The 26,385-nt window shown below is 40.0% G+C and overlaps 1 protein-coding gene across 1 annotated transcript in view; it reads left to right on the forward strand.

Annotated features, from left to right (window-relative positions):
- Positions 1–502: 502 nt before the first annotated feature.
- CPLX1 (complexin 1) overlaps positions 503–26,385 on the forward strand; it is a 258,874-nt gene continuing 232,991 nt past the window's right edge. The window contains exons 1-2 of the mRNA XM_068234256.1: positions 503–667; positions 2,238–2,347. Of these exons, the coding sequence (XP_068090357.1) occupies positions 2,317–2,347 (31 nt within the window). The 5' untranslated portion in view covers positions 503–667; positions 2,238–2,316. The remainder of the gene's footprint in view (positions 668–2,237; positions 2,348–26,385) is intronic.

The raw sequence follows: 26,385 nt of genomic DNA on the forward strand, positions 1-26,385 counted from the left end.
ATCAGCAGCAGACACCAAAGTGCTGGGGGGGGGGGGGTATATATGTATATATATATTATATATATACAGTATATACATTGTACACGCACACACATATATCATATATATTTATAGAATATACACACACACACACTATGTATGCCATCCTTCTATTCTTGCAGACACAGAAAATGTCATGCTGCATATTTAGGGGATATAAATCTATTTTGTCTGGCAAGTCACCTGCACAGAGGTAGGGCTCTCTATAGTATTGCTGTGAGTGGGATGGTCCGGAAATCCTGTGATATAAAAGGGTGTACAGTATATAGAGGGAACATGGGAAGGTTATTGATTGTCCTCTGGTTACACTGTTCTACGTTTTTATGTCAGCTCTTGCTCTTCTCATGCCGTGTCCCCTTAGCATCCTCTTCCTATGCCCTTGTGATGTGTGGTCATTATGTAGCTACATATACACTGTAACTTCATGAAGCTGTCTCTTCTCCGAATGCCCTTCAGCAGCGGCTGCAGTTCCTGTTGAGAGCACACATGGACTAGGAAAGGAGGAGACTGTGCTACAGAAAAAAAATATACTCTAGGGGGAGGGGGCGAGCTTTTCCTTCCATGGTGCAGAGTTGTTACTGAAAGGACAGGCAAACTGCAGGATCTCCTTTCTGCTCAAGAAGAGAAGGTACATGATAATCGTTTTCATTTGTCTTTGCTCCCTAGTTTGCATACACCGGTCAGTCGTAGGGGTAGGGAGCTGTCCCGTGTTGCCTGGTGCTGAATCTGTGTTTGTTGCAGTCTCTGTGATTACTGGATTCCCTTGCAATTATAATTTCTTCCATGCTATGCTAATCATGTAATAACAGCCACAGCCTTTGCATTGCTTGTGTTTTCAACTCATGCTGTTGTCAGCCTGTTCCTGACTTGCTTGCTATCCGTTCTTATATTATTTTGTGCTGAAAATTCTCCTAAATACAGTACTGGGCATTGCAGCATGTGCTGCTTGGACAAGTCTTTACGATTTACTAACCAGTAGAGCTGTTCTGTGCATGCTGCATATACCACTATAGTATCAAACATCTGAATGTGAAAGGACAGACACTGGAGATTCTGCTTGTATTTCAGTGTCAGCATTTAGGTGAGAAGCATTGTGTCTGGCAAATCCCTGCATGATCTATAGCCTGCATTAAACTTTTTGGAGCATAGGCACCCATTGTAAACTCTGCATACATGACAGTGTTAAATATCAAGGGCTGCTTTTTAGGATACTAAATGAGTCATAATTTGCCAGCCTTTCATGTACCAGCAGAGGGAGGCATCAAGCTGTGGTATATTGAGAAAATGACAATTCTTATCACCTGCAGTGCAGGAGTAAGACTTCTCTGGGATATCATTTGTTGCAGCCCACTAGGCTGTGCGGTGAAGTGGAACACATTCTACTGCAAAAAGAGTGATTTGCTGTTTGGTGACTTATTATTTTCCTATTTGGTGTGTCAAAACAAAAGGAGGAAAAGTATGAAGCATCATTCTTAATACCACACTTTGTGTCTGGAAGCCTAATGTAAACTGTAGAGACAGCAGGGTGTAGAAGCTGCAGTGTGGGATGTCTGAGTGTACATTAACATCATGACTTGCACTTGACCTCCATGAGGCAAAATTGCTTATTGTTCTTTAGCTGTGATGTAAAGAATAAAGTGCACACCACTCAGAAGAATTGTGTCTGGTTTTCCCACACGCTAATGAGTTCAGCAAAGCAGCTGGATCAGGACACCTCACCTTCAAATGTCCCTTCAGACACTTCCCCATAGTCTCTTTCAAATGTTGCCAGTGATAGAAAGATATGGAGATTTATAAGATTCCATTTTCTGTTTACGAACCTAAAGACATAACATTAAGTAGGTGGATGTGTATTACAACCATATATTGCACACCCAGGATGTACAAAGTAATAGTTAACATACGGCACCACCCACTGCAAAGTGACACTGTCCTATGATAAACTATACTATTGCAAGCAGAGTTTCAATATTGTAATTTATCATATTGCGCTAGTAGCAATATTTCAAGGTTGCCAGTTATATTTATTTGTCATGTTTAAGATTGATCCTTGTTAGGGAAATGTGCTATAGTGCCATTGCCAGTGGAACCACCATAATAAGTAGTACTGTGTCTGAAATTCTGGAATGTAATAAAACACTACAAGAAAACTATATCACTAGAGACGTATGTACATCTGTAATTTTCATTTATTGCAGGTCAGAACAAGAGGTCACCTGATAATCTTGCATGTAATATATCAATTAAACTAAGTAGAAGGAATCAAAAGCCATCAGCATGGATTTTGTTATGAAGCAAGCTTTGGGAGGTAAGTGCAGGCATTGCTATTAAAATGCCCTTTACAGTATGTCAGAAACTTAAGTACAATGCGTCAACTGCCAGAGCTCCTCCCATTTCCCTGTATATCTCTGCACCATGATGTGAAATACCATAGTCACTATCGGAATAGCCAGAGGCAAAACATTTGAGTAAGCTAAAAGTATTTTTAGAATATCTTGCCATTAATCAATGGATAAGGTAACTGTGATTCCATTTCCACAATGCATTTTCTGCTTGCAGGTCTTTAAAAATGCACTCCGGCTTACATCATGCATTAAATCATTGACATCATTGTTAAATGTTTTCAACTTGCATTATTATTTAAAGGGAGCAAATACCTATTCCGATAAAGTGATACTTGCAGGACCTGACTTCGGTGCCGGCTGTATGTGACTTGTGTCACACAGTTTGGGAACTGTTTGTGTGATCAGATTGTTATCTTCATTTTCCTTTATATTTTGTGATGTAGCACGTCGCATTTATCTCTTCCTTTGCTATTTCATTGGAGTCAGTGTAATTTGCTTATAAACGCATTTATATTGATAGTGCTTTGTGCAATTTATTATAAGGTCTGTAGGTGGCTTTGTTCCTCCGAGTGCCTTTTAGATGTTTGACTGAGCTTTCGAAAATAATTAAATAATGACATAACCATTTTGTCGGTTACACAGCTTTATTTTATCGATTCATTTTTTTGGGTTGGGAATTCAGCCTGTAAGTCTGGTTAAACAAGTAGTTCCTAATTTAGGGGGGAAAAAATCCATATATTTTATTATGTTCGTTATTATTGCCTTAATCTCTGCCAGGATCACCAGCACATTCCTGGACAATCACCCACTGCAGTGTTTTCCAGCAGCATGGGCTTGTGCAATAGATATGGCTGCCTTTCCTCTTATGGTCAAGATGCAGTGTCAATTTGAACACTGCAGCATTATTGCCTGCATCAAATTATAGTATGTGCATTCCTTCCTTCCTAATAACTAGGATAAATGGATTGATTGAGATCTGCTGAGTGCAGAAAAACAATCTGTAGGACTTGAAATAGGACTGAATCCATTACATAGGCCTCAGATAAAACCATTTGTCAAACCCCTCACTTAGAAAACAGCTCTATCGATAAGGAAAATGATTAAAACTCAGTGAGCTGTGGTTAAAACGATTTTTATTTTGATTGATTTATGCCAAGGGGACATTTAAAGGTTAAAGGAGGAAATTAGATCTACATTCTAATATTTTATATTAGGGTATTTGTGTGTAATTCCATACCTTGAAGGCACTATGTAAAGTTTTATGTAAGTGTAATGTAATTGTCTGTGAAATGGAAATGCATATAAAAAGTAAACCAAGTACAGCTGCATGAATACGGGGACAGGATCACATTTAAAATACTTACCTTTTAGGTGGAATAATGCAGCTTATTTGTACTTTCAATTCCTCTACAAAGCTCTTCATTCCCCTGTCAGGGCTGTAGCTTTGTACAAGGATACACTAGAAAAGCACGCTGTAGATGATGGTAATACGTCACAAAGCCCTAGTGGGAAGAACAGAGCTGGAGACATTTTTATGAGGTTTAAAAAAAATGCCATTTCCCGGCTGTCATGCTGATCTTTTGGCTTCAGTAGCATCAGCATTACAAATCTGAAAGAAATGTGCATATAGTGGAGTGAGAGTGACACAAGCATACTCGATTTACATTTCATTTCTGGGTTAGATTTATTTTTTATTTATTTAAAAAAAAAGGTTAGCAGTGGTGGCTACCATATTTCTCTGGTTTCAGGTTTAGCACCTCAAAATGGATCAGTACTCTCTACACTGTATTTTCAGCTTACTGGCTAAGCACTTTCCTTATAGAGAGCCCTTTCGATAAGATAGCTTGTTCACTATTTGAGAATCATAAAACCACAGACTATAATCATATATCCTCCATTAGGCACTACCACTGGCCCAAGTTCAAAAGCTTCAAGTGATAACCTCTTCCTCTTCAGAGAGACCATTATTATAAGTATTTATTTACACAGCACTGGCATCTTCAATGCTTTACAGACTCCATAGCCATGTCCTTAATTGGCCCTTAGGAGAGTTCCCAATCTAACCCCTACCGTAGTCATAGACTAGTGTTCATAGCAGTGTAAGACCATAAGGCCGATTTTAAGGTTAAACAGTCACCTTACTAGCATATTTTTGGAATATGAAGGGAATCCAGAGTGCCTGCAAGGACACTCATGCAAACATGGGGCAAATGTACAAACTCCACTCTGATAGTGTCCTGGTGGGAGATGAATCCTGCTAGCCACGATGACACTGTTCCTTCCATTCAGTAATACAAATCATTAAGCCTGCCATAGACATGAAATGTATATCTGCCAATGGCTAGTCAAAATATTTTCTTGCACTGGGCCAACACTGCACTTTCTTAAGCAATACATACTACTGTCAGCTGGAGCAGTCTTCAGTGGCATTGATGCAAGAGATATATGTTGGGGGATGTGAGAGAGTGTAGGGAAATCCATTAACATCTGCCAGTTTTTTCATGGATATCTGCTCACAGACATTTGTCTGACACAGTCCAGCTGAACTGAGCTGAACACAGCTGAAATACTTTATAATCATCCAGATTTATCAAAACCAGTGCAAGGAAAATGGAATAAAACTAGTGCATATATAGAACAGATGTCAACATCAAAGATTCTGCTTGGTGGATCTGAGAAGCTGCTCTATTTCTGCACCAGATTTGCACCAATTCTCCTTGCACTTGGTTTGACAAATCTGCTTCACTGTATACAAAATATCCTGCCTGCTGAATGGTTTGTAAGTCTGTCCAGTGAGTCCCATGGTTCAGATGGCACAGCAATACAACCAGCATATACAGCTAAGCATGGACAAATCAGCCTGCCTGATTATTGAACAGTAGAACAGCTCACTGAAGAGCTCAAAGTCCTGATCTACACTATTGTAATCAGTCTCCTACTGTTAGGCTCTGTTCAATGCAATTAAGCCTGATTTGCTTAAATTAAAACCTGGGGAGAAACTCCCCCAGAGGGTACAGCATGTTAAAGTGTGCAGCATGTTAAAGTGTACCTAAGATGAAAGCCATCTTAGGTTCTATACTTACCTGTGGCTTCCTTAAGCCCACTTGAGACCATTCAGTTCCTCGCTGTCTTCCTTGGTGCCTCCTGTCTTCCGCAATACAGCCTGAGAGCCTGGCTTTTGAGCTGTATTGCAAATGTCAGGAGCCACCCAGGGAGACAGCGAGGCACTGAGAGGCCTCAAGGGGGCTTAAAGGATATGTCCAGGCAACCTGAAAAATAAAAATCCACTTACCTGGGGCTTCCTCCAGCCACTGGCAGCCATCCTGTGCCCTTGCTGCAACTCCGTTGGCTCCCGGTCTCCTCCGAGTTGGCTTCTTCTGCGCTCCACCGGATCACATGGTCTGGCTGATGTAATCAGGACTATACTGCTCAGGCGCAGTAGTTATGCGCCTGTGCAGTACAGTGCTGATGTCGTCAGCCAGACCACGTGACCCGCGCGGTGGACCACAGAAGACGCTTACCCGGAAGCCGACCTGGCGAGGTCAACTTCTGCAGCGGTGGAGACCGGGAGCCACCGGAGCTGCAGCGAGGGCACAGGACGGCTGACAGGGGCTGGAGGAAGCCCCAGGTAAGTGGATTTTTATTTTTCAGGTTGCCTGGACGTATCCTTTAAGAAAGCCCAAGGTAAGTATAGAACCTGAGATGGCTTTCATCTCAGGTTCACTTTAGGGGCTTTTTATGAAGCCAATATATATCATGGTAGTTCAGCTATAAAAATGTATTTAATCTTAATTATTGAACAAACCACTGATTGGAAAATTCTGTTCAGTTTTATAGAACTTCACCCACGGGCATATGATATCCTTGAGTGGGGGATGAGAAATGGCAATAAATCTATTACTCATCATTTTTCATCCAATAACACAAAGCATCCTTTGAAGTCAATGAGTCTAGTCCTTCAGTCCTTCTACAGCTGTTGTCCTTGCTCTTATTACACTTCTGCTTGCCTTCTGTACAGTACATTAATTAGGTGTTACTGCTGCGTAGCTATATACCTGTGTTGTATTACAGTATAGTGCAGTGCACATCAAGAATTATGACAGGAGTATGAGCAATGACTGCAGCAAAATTGCTCTCCACCAGATTTGCCACCTCCAGTAAGGTTTATAATGTACAATTGAGTTCTTCTTTAAAGGGAACCAGAGGCCCCAGCTCCAGCTCCATACGCACGGATCGCTGCCACGCCGCCGTCCTCCGCTTCCTGGATCCGCCGGTACCGGGTCCCGTCACTTCCAGCGGACGCGGCCAATTGTCCGCATGAGCAGGGGCTCCCTCCATACCCTTATGCGTGCGGCTGCGCAGTAGGCAGCCGCACGCGTAAGGGTATGCCGGGAGCCCATGTGATGTGGACAATTGGACGCGTGCTGCCGCCGACTGGCCGAAACTACGGGACCCAGTACCGTCGGATAAAGGAAGCGGAAGACGGCGGAGTGGGAGAGATCCGTGCGTATGGGGCTGGAGGAAGCCCCAGGTATGTATAGAATCTTTTTTCTGGGGCCTCTAGTTCCCTTTAAAGGGAACACAAGGTGAGAGGAAGATAGAGGCTGCCATTTTTATTTCCTTGCAAACAATACCAGTTGCCTGGCAATCCTCCTGGTCCTGTGTCTCTAATACTTTTAGCCATAGACCCCGAACAAGCCATATGCCTGTTCCAGGGTTTTGACTCATGCACTATGTATGCCAGATGATGAGCAGGACTGCCAGGAAACTTGCATTGTTTACAAGGAAATAAATATGGCAGCCTCCATATCACTCTCACCTTTAATCTCTATTGTTCAATTTCGTTTAAAAAAATTATTCCAAGGTGGCCAAATGAGTCCAAACTATGAAAATAAAAGCACTATAAATATTTTGTCTTTAGTGCTGCATACTCCTAGTCTGACAAAGAATTTGCTTCTGGGTCTATTTACAAAGAGGAGACCTGCATGTTCTCTAGAATAAGTGTGCTTTATCTTCAAAATAGTGACATTTTTTCAGATTGATAGTTTTATAAAAGTTTCAATCAGTTAAGTTGATTACTAACTTTATGTTGCTTTCCATACTGTTCCATGATCGCTTTACCGTTAGTTGACAGCACTTGATGTGACAATAACCATATGTAAAATGAATATTAAAACTAGCAAGAGTATTAAAATTTAAAACGGAAAGGAACACCTGGCTTGCAAAATAGGAGCTGACTGGTATAATGTGTGCCACAGGCTCCCACGCCTGCATAAAGTTTTTGTAGAATTACCATAGGAACATGCAGCTATCACAAAGTGCTTGCATCTTGATAGGATTGTTAGCTCCATTTTACTATTTTGTCATATGTATACTGGTGGCATGAATAAAGCAAAATTTTACAAAGAAGAACACTTTTTCTCAACTGTAAGGTCTGCATTAGGTTACCATAGAGTCGATTACTTGAGTGCTGTTATCCTTCCATAAGGTATTGGCGCGATGTTGGTCACACACTTTAAGAGGAGACGGTTGTAGTTGGGGACTATAACATACTGGTTTGTAATAAAAAATGGCCTGCCTCGCACACCCTACCTTTGTCCCACACCCCGTCTTTATGTCAATATGCCCTAGCACATTATTTCTGCACCAACAGCTGATGCAAATCCAATGCCATATGGGTCATAATATTCATATTGTCTTGTCAGGCTGACCAAATGATTTATTAGCTGATCTTGGACAATATCCAAAGCATTTACAAACAGGTCACGTTTAACACAATTCCATGTAAAAGCATTTCTTTGTTAATTAGTAGTAATCTGCACATACATAGCTCATTTACCAAAACCAGTGCAAGGGATATTGGAGCACAATAGGTGAAAGGTTAAGTAGAAGCCCAGCAGAAGGAGTCTGATTGGTTGCTGTGAACAAGTGTTCCATGATTGCTCTTGTTTTACAAAAGGTTTACTCAATTTTTCCTTGCACTGGTTTTGACAAATCTGTGCCCCTCACCTTTTTACCCTATTTTCTAAAAGTGAAGTGGTGGTTGTAGGTATTCCACACTCTCCTGGAATCTGGATGGTGCTCGACCACAGACAGCCAGTCCACAAAGCAACAATACATAGAGAAAGGGGTGCACTTTGTCCAAGGTAACGTAGAAAGTAGAAAACTTTATTAAGGATGTATCCAATAAAAAAACAACAACCAGTGATCACTAACAGCTGTTGGTGATCACTGGTTGCTGTTTTTATTTGATATGTCCTTAATAAAGTTTTCTACTTGGTTACCTTGGACTAAGTGCAGACCTTCCTCTATGTATTTCTGAAAGTATTTTCACACCATTTTCTGAAAAGTGAAGTGGTTGTAGGTATTCCACTCTCTCCTGGAATCTGGATAGTGCTCGACCACAGACAGCCAGTCCACAAAGCAACAATACATAGAGAAAGGGGTGCACTTTGTCCAAGGTAACCAAGTAGAAAACTTTATTAAGGATGTATCCAATAAAAAAAAAAAAAAAAACAACCAGTGATCACTAACAGCTGTTGGTGATCACTGGTTGCTGTTTTTATTTGATATAGCCTTAATAAAGTTTTCTACTTGGTTACCTTGGACTAAGTTCAGACCTTCCTCTATGTATTTCTGAAAGTATGTTGTAAAAAAAAAAAGTAGAAAAAACAACAGTCCTGGATCTACAGATATGCCATAGACTTTCCATTCTCAGATGTAATTTTGATAAACCATGACACATCCCCAGCAGTATCATGTGAGCTATCACATCAGAGGACTTTACACAATTAGCAATGTACATTCATGAGCAGTAAAGGTAGTGTGGCTGAAATCGAGAATGTAACATTTAACAATGTCCTGTGCCTATATCAACATTGCTTAATGTTTACCTTATACAAATCCACACATGTCTGCTAATCACATATAACCTTTATCTATGTAACTGCATAACATCGACACACCTAAACCCCTTTAAAAACGAGCAGGAATGTGGTTGTACAAGCCTAAACTGTTCACAGCCGGCTGTGTCACTCATACCAGCGCACTCCACTATCACACACACGGCAGTCTTAATTTTTCTCCCGGGAGATTCAATCAACAGCAAGCTAACAGCCTGCTAGTATCAGCCACCCACCGGCCGATACTAGTGATGAGACGAGCGGGGTGATGATGTCACATTCGGTGCTGCACGGAGACATGCTGTACTGGACTTCAGAACTGTATCGCAGTGTATGCTGATATAATTGCGCGGAGTGGACAGAGAAACAGTGACACAGTGATATGTTATTTTTAAAGTGGTTGGGTCGATGGGTCATTTTTAAAGGGGTGTCGATGTTTTGCAGCTATGTTAATAAAGGTTATATGTGATTAGCAGACATGTGTGGATTTGTATAAGGTAAAATCAAGAGTATCCAACAAATAAATAGTTTCAGAGAAAGGGAAGTTATTCAGCTTATCAATGCAGAAACTGCTGTGTGTTTGTTTGCACAGATAAAAAAAATGGCATAATGATAAAGAAAGAGATGCCGGCTGCAACAAATCTATGGAAGTGACAAGTATTTGGAAGTAACAGGGACTGTAATCTGGTACTTGGCACACATCTACAACTATACTTTTCCTTCAGTCAATAAAAATAATACCTTGACTCATCCAGTCAGAGTCTCCAGTGGTGGTTTTAGTTCTTAATATTGGGGTTTTTGTTTTTTCAATGTGTTTTCCTGTGTGCAGCCTAAAGTAGATCACAAATCAGCAGTGATTTAATGTATTATAGTGAAGCTGTTTCTGTACATGAGGCATTGGAACATCATACAGCAACTCATAAAAAGGGCTTGATGACAGACACTTCACACTATGCTGACATCTACCACTGGGAAATACTTCCCATCATCCAGTACATAGCACTTTGGCCAGATGCCTAGCTCTCTGATGAGTGACTTAAACTATCTCTACACCAGGAGTAGGGGAATAAAAAGCATGCAGCAAAATAATGTCATTCATTTTATTGCAATGTATGCCCAAAGAATAAAAAATGACTTATTTTGAAGGAACGCTCATTGTTCTGGAGCAACTATCTGCAGTGTTGTTCACAAGGATAGTGGATCATATTACTGACATTTAAATGATAAATAGAGATGCAATCTTATTGCTTATGAGCCTCCTTAACAAACTCCAAATGGGCTTAGTATACTACTTGCTTCTCCCAGACTTCAGCTATATACTCTAGCTACACAGTTTGGTTGAAGAAAGACAGCCATTGTTCAACCAGAAAAAAAATGGCACAACATTGTCTTGGGTCTGCAAATATCCCAGTTGATCCAGGAAAAAGGCAAAAATACAAGGCTTGGGCCAATTAAAATGGTAAAAATGTATTTCCAAACTCCATGTGATAGTCACAAGTCAGATAAAATTGCTGGATAAATGCTGCCGGCAATTATCTAGTAATTATAGCCATGGATGTTCTTTAATGCAAATAAAGCATCCCTTCCTCATAGTGTGATGCCCAAAACTGTATCCCATACTGCAGATATGGCTTCACAAATGATTTATACAGAAGAAGCATTATACTAGAATCTTGTGACTCTGTTTCCCGTTATGAACCCCAGAATGTTACTTGCTTTAGCTACCACTGCTTGGCATTGTATACGATTGCTCAACTTGTTATCAACCAGTATTCCCAAGTTCTTGTTCCCCAAGTCTGATGTTCCCCACTGTATGCCATTTATTTTATATGGTGTTCCACCATTAGTATGTCCAAGATGCATGACTTTACATTTATCAACATTAAATTTCATCTGCCATATGCCTGCCCATATCGCCATGTTGTCGAGATCCTGTTGTAATATGTTACCATCCTGCTTAATATTGATAATTCTGCAAGATTTTGCAGCATTCTACAAATATGGCAGAACTACTCTTTGTTTCATGTGCCAGGCCATCAACAGATACATTGAAATGGATCAGACCTACTACTGATAAAAGTTTCCCATGTTGAGTATGATCTGTTTGCCACTGCACGACTCATTATTTAACTGTGTACTGAAGAACTACAACCTTTGTGAAAATTATTGGGAATAAACAGGCATTTTAAACACACACACATTTGATTCAAAAAACCTAAATCTTATGAATTGACTTACCTTACTTATTTCTCACCTCGACTATAAGGAGTAATAATTCTTAATATAAACAGATAATGAGAAATGAATCATGAGTTAAGAAAGATAAGGAGAGATAAAGACTAATAAACGGAGATAAGGAAAGATAATTCATAAAATATGTTTTGTCAATCAGCCTGTTAGTAATAGCTCCTTAACACATCTTTATTTTTTCTACCGTGTCTTTTATTTTGAAAACATACCTGGTCCACTGGATTACAAAGGGATAAGCACAGCTGACCTGCTGAGTCTCTGTGAGCACAGGAGAGATCTGGCTCCAATAACCTCAAAAATATGAACAAACCGTTACACCAGAAACCACTAAGTGTAGTACTGATATATCAGAGTAAGCTAATCTAGCAAAGTACTGGTACTCACAAAACCTGGTAATCAGCTTCAGAAACCAATGCAAAGGCAGGTAGAGAGATTACATTCATCTCCATTTGGGTTATCAGTCTCAGCTTAGATTTGGTGAAGGTAGAACATATAGGGGCTTTGCTATTAACCACGTGGTTGGCACAACTGACTTTAACGTAATTCGTAAAATTACAAAACTTGGTCTGAAATGGCTGGCAATCTTGCAAGATTTTTGTGAACTAAATGTTTGGCCTATTTTGCACACTCATCCCTAATGTATAATAAATATTTTTCCCAATAAGGTGAGTTAGTCCTTCTGGTAAGTTGTCAAAAATGTACACTCCTTTTTGTATTTTATGTCTCTATGAATACAGAGATATTGAGGACCGGACATAAGAGCTAAGTTAGGATCTATTTGAGGCAGAGTTCTCTGGAGTGAGCTATGAGAGAAGGGGATGCAGAAGGGAGTAATTGTGGTGCATCAATCCAGTAAAGCAGTGTTCCCCAACCCTGTCCTCAAGGATGTCAACAGTGCATGTTTTGTGGAGAACCACAGAAGTAGTTAAACATCTCTATTGAGACACTTATTACCCCACCTGTGAAGGTTTTTGGTTTCCTACAAAACATGTACTATTGGTGGGCCTTGAGAAAAGGTTTGGGACCTCTGCTATAAAGCATTAAATCACTTCATAGGTTTGATGTTGTTAAGAGAGAAAATTTCACTTTGCCTATTTTCACTTCCAAATAACCATAACCAATAAGGTTCATTAAAATTCCCAATTAAAAGAAAAAATATTTCAAACCTGATTGGCAATTTGAAGTGGAAATCGGAGAAGTAAATTTTCTCTCTCATTAGTCATTACAGCATCTGTGCCAAAGTTTAAAATTATTATGAAGAAGTCTTTTCAGTGTCTAAGAACAACAGTTGCAAATCAGCCCCAAAGAAGCTGTTGTTTGTTTTATTCTGTTAGCACCATTTTCTAAACAAAAACAATGACTGTAAGTCATTTATTAAAGTGTATCGTGAGTGAACGTTTCATAATGCCCTCTAACTGCCAATCAGGTATAGACTTTCTTATTCCATTTATATGTTTCTAGTGCTGGTTGAAAATATACGGGTACTCTAATGCATTCTTTGCAAAAGGCTTTAAAAGAACCCACTGATAAATAATGTAAATAGTTTGCATTATTGATTTTTTCACAGTTCACTTCTCTGTAAAGATATTGCTTTAAAACCCATCCCTGGTAAATAGAAATAGCTGTAGTGTGTTCCCAGACCTGCTCATGCTGAGTGCAGTACAAATGGCTACAGGAAATTGGTAGAAGAGTTCCAGACTGCTCAGTAACAGCTTTGCAATTGGGCCTACCTCTAAGAAGCAGGGTAGAAAGACAGCGACAGGGGCACATTTCATCACTCATTTGCCAACATTGGTCCTGATCCCTTAAAGAGGAACTTTACCAAAAGATTGTAGTAGGGGGAAAAAATAATAATAAATTAAATCAATACATTGCAAAATGAGAAGTTAAAAAATAGAAGATAGATCAAGAACAATTATTTTCACCACGTAACTCATTCAGGCTGTTTGATACACCCTGAGCCTGAGGGTAATCATCTTTATTACTAGTAGATAAAAAACAAACAAACAAAAAAAAACCTAGTAATACTACCATTTTCTATGAACACATACACAAACAATGTGATAGGCTAATAGGTTGGGGTGTGTGTGTGTGTGTGTGTGTGTGTGTGTGTGTGTGTGTGTGTGTGTGTGTGTGTGTGTGTGTGTGTGTGTAGTGTGTGTGTGTGTGTGTGTGTGTGTGTAGTGTGTGTGTGTGTGTGTGTGTAGTGTGTGTGTGTGTGTGTGTGTGTGTGTGTGTGTGTGTGTGTGTGTGTGTGTGTGTGTGTGTGTGTGTGTGTGTGTGTGTATATACAGTACACACTATATACACACAGAGTAAGCTACTGATTGCTTGGCTGTTGGAGACACCCATAATTTCCCACAATGCAATAAGGATCTCAGACAGTAATGGCCCTGACATCACCCTTGGGAGGGGGGTGGGGGGTCATCACAATATCGGCCATACAGAGACATCCCTGCTGATCTAGGATTGGGATAATGTTAAATCCTAACTTGAAGTTCCTTTTTAAGAAACTAGTTTAGGTGGCTAATGACTATTTATTTGGAGATTACATCAGATTTGTTCTAGAATAAAGGAATCCTTAAAGACTGTGTTTCTTAGGTACCGTAAATATGGAATAAAAATTGATAATTTTAAATACTGATATGTATAGCCTGCCCTATAAAAATTGGATTTGATTAATTCTTTGGACTGTTTGTGTATCAATGGTTCCCATATGGAGTTCCAGCACAGTTCTATATTGATTAGGATGGCCACTAATGATCGAATCTTTTTCATCCAATCTTACTATTTCTATGTAATATAAAGGGCTGCCTAAATAACCCATTTAATATATTTACTCAATTTTACCCTTATACTACATAGTTTTGGTAAAATTGGATGAAAAAGATTGGATCGTTAGAGGCCACCTTTACTGGAAAATAGAGCAAAGTCAGTTTAGCTTCAGCTCTCCAAATGATAACATAACTGGATAGGATTCAATCTTCTGTAATGAAAATAATTAACTAGATAAAGTTAATGCACCGACAGTGGTAGCAGCAAGTAAATTGCTGCTAATCATTTTTGATTCCTGTTTGATTATAATGTCATTCACCATTAGTGGACTAAGAATTTCACAACCCTGCTTGCACAGTCTATAACGTGGAGGTGCAAAGTGCAACAATATAAACATAAGAGATGTATTACAAAATGGATGATAGCTGCCATCAATAAAGCATTCCATACTGTAAAACAGTCCTATATATAATATATGGATTGTTTTTAGACCGCAATGTATTTGACAACTTCTATAAGGGCTCTTTCACATTAGGGCAGATTTTCTGCGTTTCAACGCAAAGGGTAAAGTTTGCGTTAACCAAGGTGAAATGAAAGTCCATAGACTTTCATTTTAGCTTTCACATATAACGCAGCCTTTTTGTGCGTTGCGTTACACTGCACCCAGGCGCAGTTTTTCGGCCGACGCTAGCTTTATGCGTTACAATGTTAGTCAATGTAAAACGCACACTATGCGCGTTTTTAATCCGTTAACGCAGGCAATCGGTCCCAGAATGCAACAGAGGAACAATGTACAAAGTTGAAAGCTAAAAGAAAAAAAAAATTACCTGCGTTTTTCTATGTGCAGTAACGCATTGAAAACGGATTAAAAATGCACACTCACTGCAGTGCAACGCATATCAAAACGCATTAAAACGCATACAACAAAACGTATGCTTTGAGCGTTCTCCAACGCAAGCTCTGATGTGAAAGAGCCACAGTTTGAAAAGGGAGACGAACACGTGTAAAGTCACCTTGCTGTCCTTTAGAAGTGAAAACAGATTATTGATATAACCAGTAAACCAACCTTGTGTGCAAGCCTGACTCTGCAAGAACCATCTGAGTGAGCAAGTCACTTGAGGCCTGATGCAGTAGTCTCCGGTAACTTTGCCGTATGCACGGAGCACACAGCAATTTTACCATCACTAGCACAGGGGGTTACTAGCACTGCATCAGGCCCTTAGACATCTATTAAATACTAAAGCAAAACTAAGGTTAAGTAAAATCAAACGGTATGGTTAGACAACAGCTTCCATGTAGGTAAAAAAACCCAGACAGCAGAAATCATATATATGGAGAACGTATTACTGGCTGTGGTAGATATAAAGCTAATTCACCAATCTATCTGCGCGCTGATAAAGATTATCAGGCATTATGCAAATATCGTAATGTGGTAAGCAAACAATCTACAGTGGGATGTGAAAGTTTGGGCAACCTTGTTAATCGTCATGATTTTCCTGTATAAATCGTTGGTTGTTATGATAAAAAATGTCAGTTAAATATATCATATAGGAGACACAGACAGTGATATTTGAGAAGTAAAATAACGTTTATTGGATTTACAGAAAGTGTGCAATAATTATTTAAACAAAACTAGGCAGGTGCATACATTTGGGCACCACAAAAAATAAATGAAATCAATATTTAGTAGATCCTCCTTTAGCCTCTAATTGCTTCCTGTAGATTACAATGAGAGTCTGGGTTATGGCTGAAGGTATTTTGGACCATTCCTCTTTACAAAACATCTCTAGTTCTTTCAGGTTTGATGGCCTCCGAGCATGGACAGTTCTCTTTAACTCACACCAGAGATGTTCAATCATATTCAGGTCTGGGTAATGAGATGGCCATTCCAGAACATTGTACTTGCTCCTCTGCATGAATGCCTTAGTGGATTTTGAGCAGTGTTTAGGGTTGTTGTCTTGTTGAAAGATCCAGCCCCGGCGCAGCTTCAGCTTTGTCACTGATTCCTGGACTTTGGTCTCCAGAATCTGCTGATACTGAGTGGAATCCATGCGTCCCTCAACTTCGACAAGATTCCCAGGCCCTGCACTGGCCACACAGCCCCAAAGCATGATGAAACCACCACCATATTTTACTGTAGGTTGCAGGTGTTTCTCTTAGAACACTGTGTTATTTTTCCTCAACGCAAAATGCCCTTTGTTATGCCTAAATAACTCAATTTTAGTTTCATCAGTCCACAGCACCTTATTCCAAAATTTAGCTGGCTTGTCCAAATGTGCTTTAGCATACCTCAAGCGGCTCTGTTTCTGCTGCGGGTGGAGAAAAGGCTTCCTCTGCATCACCCTCGCATACAGCATCTCCTTGTGTAAAGTGCGCTGAATGGTTGAATGATGCACAGTGACTCTATCTGCAGCAAGATGATGTTGTAGGCCTTTGGTGCTGGTCTCTGGGTTGACTCTGACTGTTTTCACCATTCGACGCTTCTGTCTATCTGAGATTTTTCTAGGTCTGCCACTTTGAGCCTTAACTTGAACTGAGCCTGTGGTCTTCCATTTCCTCAATATGTTCCTAACTGTGGAAACAGACAACTGAAAAGGTTTATATGAAAAGGGCACCTGTAAAAAAGGGCGCCTGGTGTAGCCCATATATACCAATTTCGGCTACAAAAAAGGCGCCTGGTGTAGCCCATATAAACTTCAGCTACAAAAAGGCGCCTGGTGTAGCCCATATAAACTTTGGCTACAAAAAAGGCGCCTGGTGTAGCCCATATAAACTTCGACTACAAAAAAGGCGCCTGGTGTAGCCCATATAAACTTTGGCTACAAAAAAGGCACCTGGTGTAGCCCATGTAAACTTCGGCTACAAAAAAAAGGCGCCTGGTGTAGCCCATATAAACTTCGGCTACAAAAAAAGGCACCTGGTGTAGCCCATATAAACTTCGGCTACAAAAAAGGCGCCTGGTGTAGCCGATATAAAAACTTCGGCTACAAAAAAACTCCGGGACGTGTTAATTACTATTCCCCCTCCATGCCGCCATGGATAGTGGGGGAATGAAATAATTCGGCTTCCAGCGCTTGTAGCCCATATACAAACTTTGGCTACAAAAAAAAGCCCATATCAAAACTCGGGTGCCCTTTTCTACACCTTGTAACCCATATTTCCAGAAATAACATTGATGTCTATGGCGGCGCCCTTTTCATACAGGCAGTTCAGGCGCCCTTTTCAACCGATACCAGCTGAAATCTCTGAGACTGATTTCTGTATACTTCCACTAAACCATGATGGTGAACAATCTTTGTCTTCAGGTCATTTGAGAGTTGTTTTGAGACCTCCATGTTGCTACTCTTCAGAGAAAATTAAAAGAGGAGGGAAACTTACAATTGCACCCCTTAAATACTCTTTCTCATAATTGGATTCACCTATGTATGTAGGTCAGGGGTCACTGAGCTTACCAAGCCAATTTGAATTCCAATAATTAGTTCTAAAAGTTTTGGAATCAATAAAATGACAACAAATTTATGCACCTGCCTAATTTTATTTAAACAATTATTGCGCACTTTTTGTAAATCCAATAAACTTCATTCACTTCTCAAATATCACTGCGTGTGTCTCCTATATGATATATTTAACTGACATTTTTTATGGTAACAAGAAACAATTTATACAGGAAAATCATGACGATTAACAAGGTTGCCCAAACTTTCGCATCCCACTGTATACTTTGCACTGCAACTTCCACTATTGTGTGCATAATGTGAGTTATTCTGTTTGTAGAGTGCCCAATGCGCACTTTGTATCACACCCTTTAAACTTTATGTAGGCTACCAGTGAACAGCATATTTTATTGAATTAGGGTCTAAGTCTGTTGCCATGAGATTTTAGTAATTTAAATATACATGCATATAATAGTTTGAGCTATAAAACACTTTAAAATAATATTGTTGGAAAGAAGCACAGCTGAAAGATTGTTACACCACTGATACGGTTTACTTGCATTCCTCTTTTGTATGTGAAGAAAAGGAAATATGTACCTGTGTATAAGCCCCTACTTTACTGTTACCCATACTTGGCATCCAATATGTAGATAAGTTTGCTTTTCCTATTTGGTGTTAAATCTATCCAATACAATGATTTTAAGGTTGGTCCAACGCTTCAGTAACAATAATTAGTACATAGACACTTTCCAATTGGGCAGTGCACACAACGATATGAAAAGATTGCGCTTGGCAGAAGTACTTCAATTTCAAGTCAGGAATCTTTCAAATTTTAATACTTCAACAGCACCAGCTGGCAATAAATGGATTTATAGACTGATTTACGCTCTGAAGGCAGGGCTTGTTATGATGCTGTCTATAATGGAAACAAAGAAATCACTTGGAGAAGACTGCAGTCCACAGCTTTGAAATGCTTGCGGCCAGTCGGAGGCTATTGCGCATGCGCAGCCAGTCATGGACGTTTTATGTATGCACAGTAGTGATTTTAACATACTGTGCATGCATAGAACACTGCCATGCGCGAAGACACGGTGAGGAAGCGCATGGCTGGCCAGCTTGGAGATGCCAGAGGGTCTCAAAAGGATGGTGCCAGCACAGGATGACTCCAGGGGGCTGAAAGAAGCCCCAGGTAAGTTAAACTATTTTTTTTTTCTTTAGATTTTCTTTAAAGGACTTATGAGGTGAAATACCAAAATTAAGATCAATACCTGTGTGCATTCTGTTTCTATGGAGGACGTCATCCGTGCCCCCCCTTCCATTCCACACAGTTTCTGTATCTTTTTTCAGCCCAGGTCGCATCCCGATCCCACACCATGGGTCAGGCTGGCTTTCCCCGCATACGATGCAGGGAAATATTTTTTTTTACAGTTCTCACCCTGTGATTATTGTGATCAGCTCACAGTTATTACAGGGCAAGGAGCCAATGACATTTGCTGATTGGTGCACAGCTGTCAGTTGAGTTAGTGGGCATGGGTGTGTGCGCACAATCGTGCAGGAGCGCATAATACCTGTGTAGTTAAATCTACGCCATGTGAGGATTAAACTAAGTGGGGTACAAAAGTGGTTAGATATTAGTTATTTGACTTTAGCAACTCAAGAAGCTTTCTCATATAAAAATGTTTTCTACCACTTTTTACTTGAGTTGCACTTTAATTGTCATTATTTTACATTTAGACTGCTTAAGTGACCTCTTTAGGATTACAACATTGCATGCTCCTGGTACAGTAAAAAAAAAAAAAAGTTACTGTCATCACAATACAGCTGGTAGACTTACCGTTCATGTTATATCTAATAACCTTTTGGAGCTTCACAAATGCTTCTGTTTTGTTATTGAGGAGCATAGTGAACCAGACATTGAAAATGCTGACAGGCTCATCAACAACGTGTCTGCCGCCCTTCACCAGGACCTCAGAGTAATGTGCTTTTACGTCTGTGCACAGTGTTTCATCTGCAATGACTGCATGATTAAAATAGGTAGCATATCTCATTCTATCACAAAGAATCATCATTGGTCACCATAAAATATGTCATTTCTGCCTGATAAAGGGACAGCTTGTATCCCTCTAGTTGCTCTTGTTGTTTGTGCCTTACAGCTTTGCTGTGCAGTGTCAGTCTTTATGAAAAGAAAGGCAGACAGCATCTGATCAGGCATTAAGTGTGGTGATAGTGTTTGAGCTCCAGGTGCCCACTCAGGTCCCAGAGAAATGTAAGATGAATTTAAATCACACCAGGAGATCCTTCAAAACAAAGAACTCTTGCACTGAATGTTGGTTGTACTTATAGGGCTTGATATACTAAGCTGAAGAATTGCAATTGACAATCCTTCAGCTTAGTATGTTTGCTGTGCCTACAATCATGGTGGCATCTTGCCTGGGTGGCAATGCAGCCAGGATGTGCAAAAATCATTGAGAACTGCGTCTCTTTGTGGTTCAGCACTGATCATTCATCACATTACATGGATCATGAACTGCATGCGCTATTTATGAAAACTGCAAACACTTTTTTTTATTAAATGCACAACTGCACATATCAGTGTGCAGAGTGTGAAAACTGGGACTTTGAAGGAGGTTGATTTTCATTTTATTCTGGGGAAACAGAAAACAGTGTACCCTCTCAAGTCTTTAATAAGCATTTCATGAACAATTTAAGTTGGGTAGATGTGAAAGGTGAAGACACCGAGCATGAAACTCTGCTCTATGACCAATATTACCCTCATGGCTTTTGACATTGGATGGTGTACCTTGAAAGGAAGATGGACAGCAAATCATCCTTGTCTCAGTAGTGGAGGGGGTGATAGTATGGGTGCTTATATTTCTATCTGGTCGTCCCCTTAGTAAGGAATTGACTAAATAGCCATGCCCATGTTTGTAAATAGGTATGACCACCTAACCTATTTATCATTACGGGTAAAGTAGAAAAGAAGACTAGAAAAATAATGGATGGAGGTAATAGAAGTCGGTACACTTACATCATCTGGACGAAACAAAAGTGTACCAGTTTCCTCTCCTATACTCCCATCCTAGGCAGCAGAAGGCATTCTGCCAAAGCAATTGTCCATATATGCAGTAGGAAGGCCCAGGACTTAGTGTCAATTTATGATTGGTAACACACATGAGAAGGACATTGGGTGAAGTGGGGAGATAATGGGGTTCTACAATCTATACTTTACAAAGAGACCATTATGGATTACAGGGCCGGATTTGTATCTTTAACTGCCCAAGGTCTGCTCAGAAATCCGGCCCTGATTACATTGTAGGACCCTAATTAAAAAGGGGTATAATGTGACCATTCATAGAACAGTGACACTTTTACTCTGTTGGCACCTCTGTATTGTATTGTCTAAGTAATAATTATCCACCTGGTGGATGGGTGTGACCACCCTTCTTTCTTGTTCTACGGAGAGCGACTTCTTAGCCTGAGTGGGGACAGGCCTAATCTCCCCTCTTGCTTTTTGAGTGGTTGCCTGGTCTTGGCAACCCATACTTGTGAGTTTTATTCACTACATACCATATAGACATTGTAATATCAATAATACATGATTGGGGGCTCTCGGTTGTCTACCTTCTTGTTTTACATATTCATAGAACAGTATTTCTCTTTAGTGGCTTTTTTTTGCTGTTTTAACCCTTTTTGGAAACGGGGTAGGGCTACCAATGTACCCCAGTACTCAACCATTACACTATCCAGCAGTGGCTGGATAGTGTACTGGTTAGGGTCTCTGCCTCTGATACATGAGACCTGGGTTCATTTCTCAGCCTTACCTGTTCAGTAAGCCTGCATCTATTCAGTAAGCCTTTTGTGGCTGCAGCTCAAGCGCTATGAGTCTGCCAGGAGAAAGGCATAATATAAATGTTAATTGTCTTGTCTTGTCAAGGGATTACACTTTTGACTTTATAAAAAAGTAACTTTTATTGATTTGCTGTCTTTCCTCCAGCTGGGGAGATTGACACTCAGGGCTCACTTACCCTGACTATGATACATAGTGGCGCACACTGCTCTGTACTGCCTTGCATCGCTCCCTCACTATCATTGTCTTGAGTTCTCCTTTGATTGCACAGCACCATTCACACCTAATTTGGCACAGCACTGTACAAATAAATGTATCCAATAGCATTTCATAGCAACCCCTTATTCTCGTGCATGGAATGGAATGATAAGGGCCCTTCAGTCCTTTCTCATGTGCAGGGTCATGGGAAGAGAAGTTAAAAGGTACATTCTTCTACACTGTGAGCAATGAAAGCATAATAAATAGTCTAACCTTTCGCATCTATTTCCAAAATAAATGGAAATGATTTGCTTCAAATTGTAAATGAATTTGATTTAATTTTCTTTCCATTTTTATTTATTTGTTGCTATTTTCAATATGTATTGAAAATCAGATATTTATTAAAATGATGTCCAGTAATAGGCTGGCTGTGCCACTTGTGTTTTCTGAAGCCCTCTGCTTCCCTAAACAAGCAGGATAGCTCCTGTATATGCCAAGGCCGCCACTAGGAAGGCACATCATGCCTGTGCAACTCATTGGTACACCCCAGCATGACCATATCTGGGTTATGGGTTAATGTGCAATGATTGAAATTCAGCAGATTTGTTTTTTTGCGTGTCAGCCAGAGGCACTAACAATTTCCATCTCTCTTTAAAACGTATAGCTATGTCAAAATCAGCATTTGATGGTATCTGTCTGGACACTCACCCATTAGTTGTATTTTTTTAAGGTGACTTCAGAGTCAATTGCACTACTTTACCAGTATTGTTCATATGTTTCTTAGTGAAAGTGTTTTGCTATAAAATATGTAAAATGAATTCACTCATTTTATTTTCATCCTTCACCTATAGTAAACAAAGCAAAGTGGGATAAGCCTGTTTACTTTGGTCAATGCAAATGCACATATATGTGTACAGGGAATGCTTGAATAAGTATGCATTATTTTCCCAGTGAGGAGGCGATTCCTGCTCATCCTAGCTGACAGTTTGAGCTTGACTTTGGTTGATCTGCCTTCTGCGTTCAACTCATAACACTGTCTGCACTTGAGCAATCTTGAAATTCACATGGTCAACTCAATTTATTTTTGTGCAGCTCTGCCTATTGCTACAGGGCATGGATAATGTGAAGAGGTGTGATCTACAATTGAGATTTTCACTTACATTTTTTTGACTGTCAACATAAATTTAGTTTTCAACCCTTAAAAAATTCTTAGTGTGTATATTATGCATTGACTAAGAATGTGCTTTATTGTTATTGCCAGTGCATTTCAATACATTTAAAGGAAGAGTTGCTAATAAACAATACATTATTTAGATATTTTTAAAACACAACTCTAAGGAAACACGGAATCTGCTATTTAGCATGAAAGTCAATAGCTATTTATCTATAACTGGCTTATAGATATTACTCATACAGCTTAGAAATAAAAAGAACGTTTGATTTTGTATTGGTGTTATGACATGAATGCTATTTTACAATATATGAAGATTCTATAAGCCCAGCGCTACAAAGTTTAAATGATAACAAATTAGATAACACAATTAATCCTCCCCTTCTCCCATTACCTTGAATAGAGGAACTAGCTTTCAGCTGCTGGCGAAGCATCATAGATAAAAAAATAAAACATGACCTGTGCTTAACTAATGTTATGTGCAATGTTAAATAGTACTTTTCAGCTACAGTGGAGTTTTCCTTTAAAGTTGACCTAGCACAGAACACAAGGTAATAAGAGAGAAATGCTCCCGGTGTGTTTTTAGAGAGAAAAGCCTGTCTAATCCTACTCATCTTCAAGTAATCACTAGTGTAATTTGATCTCTCAGCTGTGTCAGCACAGAAATTCTGTAGTCCTCGCAGACACAGCTATGTAAACACAGGATACTAACCCTTTGTCTGCTTCCATGGAAGCAGGAAGAAACCACACTGTATATGCATTGCAGAAGTTCTGTAAGCTATAACAAAGAATTTTTTTTCTACAAATGAAGTTTTGAGTTCTGGCACACTTTAAAGTAAACCTGTGGTTACATTAGTGATTGCAGAATCTATACAAAGAAACAATCATGAAAAGGTCCCAGGGCATACTGTTTCTTGTATTATTTGTGAATTGAGACCCTCAAAGCAATAGTTAGGAAAATGTGTATGGATCAGCTGGTTGTTATTATTATAACAGCACATTCATAAAAAAGAGGCATACATCAAACTTGTGGCTGTGCAGTGTCTTTAGATGAACATTTGCAACTGAGTGAGAAGCACTGAAATGTTTGTTGTTGTTCATTATCATTAGAAGTTACATTTGGGCCTTTTTAGGCCTGCACAGGTCAATGGTTAGTTACATTTTAATGCATGCTATACCTGTCAACCATAATGCAGCAGGCTGAGTAAACTCATAATCAATAAACCATAAACCGTGAGTTAAAAAACAATGTTTATGGAACGTACAAATCATCAAAATAATGCAGTCAGTGAGAGTCAGCCATGCACATGTGAGTGCAAGCGAAATCCATTAAAAGCATGCATTGTTTCTGTGAATCAGGTGTCCCATTGTGGCACACCTAATCAACATACATTGTCATGCATCCCTCCACTCATCTTTAGCTGACTTGCCACTATCACCCCAGCTGCACTGCAGGAAGCTGTTACTTAAAGTGGAACTGTAGATTGCTAATAAACACAATGTTTCACTTACCTGGGGTTCCCCAAGCACCCAGCAGCCGTCCTGTCCCGCACCGCTCCTCAACGAGCCTCCATTCGCCCGCCGCCAGCTAGTTTCGGTTTCACCGCCGGGCCACTGCGCTTGCGCGGCTCTGGCCACGCGTATCCTTTCTTCGCATTCCCCGCTGTTGCAGAGGGGAATGCAAAGAAAGGATACGCTTGTCCAGAGCCGCGCTGGCATCGACTTACAAGTCGAGGTGCGGGACCGAGTGGCGGCGGGAAAACGGAGACTCGTTGAGGAGCGGCGTGGGACAGGACAGCTGCTGGGGGCTTGGGGAAGCCCCAGGTAAGTGAAACACTGTGTTTATTAGCAATCTACAGTTCCACTTTAAGTCGGGCCCGACACAGCAGTAGGGTGTAGTGGAACAGGCTGGTTAGGCCTCCTGTAATATCACCAGAGGGAATCAGAAAGCAATGGCAGGAATAGAGCAAATTAAAACCATATCCTCTTTCACTTCCTTCTCCTGATATTCAGCCGTAGATGTAAAAACCCATGCACCCCCACCCCCGACACCCAACCCTGGTGTGTCCTCGGTGATGCTAGGGATGCTTTCATACCTCCTGGTGGACAGAGATGTCAGAGACCAAGTCACAGCTCCTGTCAATGTTCTGTCTCACTCTGGAGCAATGTACCATCTGTCCGTGTGCACCGTGTTATAGGCTGATAAAGGAGTGATCACTCTGGAATGCTATGATCTCTGCCTTCACACATGCTGCTGAGTAAACACATAAAGTAGACTCTAAAGGCAACATTTGCACAAGATCTGTAAAAAGTTCAACTGGGGTTCTATGATCATGCAACGAGATGCATAGGCAATTTACAGTTGGGGTGGTGTAAAGCATACATTCTCTGAATAATGACCTTGGGTCTTTTCATGCAGTAAATGCAATGAAATTCTAGAGAACTGAATGCTTTTAAACTGGTGCCAAGGGTCTAGTGAGGACTCGTGACAAAAGCACAATCGGCAAATTAATAGTTTATTTAACAGTGGTAAAAAACTTGGATGGCCTGCACAGAACCTTATCAGTCTCCTCTGGGGCTAATTGGAAAGCTGACTGAAAGCCAAGCTGTATTGCTCTGAATCATAGCCTGCCTTTACTGATGGTGTCTGTGTGTCTGTGTAGAAGCATAACCTACCATTTTTATTCCAACTTCTGGTCGGAAGTCTATTCTGAAGATTGTTATAGCAGCAAGTAAGGAATCGACTTCATATGAATTCCCATGGTCATTAAATATATTACTGAACAAAATCTTATACATGTGGTATTCATGTGTCATGTGTCAGGTCACAGGTGTCAATTTTAGTCATGTGGTGTGAAATCAATTTTTAGAGGATACATTCCTTTCCTGTAGACATCAAGTTATACATACAGCATTTTTTCCATTCCTTGTCCTGAATTCTGAACTGAGGTCAGACGAGATACTAATAATACAGAATGTGCTGTATACATATGAAGATGTATACTGTTTGAGAATGTTTGAGCCTTAAATGTTGAAAGAACACTTGCGCGTCAATTATTAATCAGGAATTACATTTTGGCAGCTTCACAGGAAATGGATGTTTAAAAGGACTACTGCAGCTTATAAGTAAACAGTGTGTATCTACATATATTAAAGAAAAATGACTGGAACTAGTCCAGACAATGCATTTGTGCTCTAGGTTATGGACCACATCAGATGATATCCTGCATAATGTTTCTCAAGGCATATAAAGGCAGGCACCCAACTGTTTATAGATATTTATAGATACAGAAAACGTAAGCAGCAACATATGACACAGTTTTGAGCTGCAGCATTTTGTTTAAATCATATAAGCAAGTAGCCCTGTATATAGATACAAATACAATCTGTATGACCATTTTTTCTTAGTTATTGGCTGGTCATT

The sequence above is a fragment of the Hyperolius riggenbachi genome, chromosome 1 (genome assembly GCF_040937935.1).
Source record: "Hyperolius riggenbachi isolate aHypRig1 chromosome 1, aHypRig1.pri, whole genome shotgun sequence".
NCBI lineage: Eukaryota > Metazoa > Chordata > Amphibia > Anura > Hyperoliidae > Hyperolius > Hyperolius riggenbachi.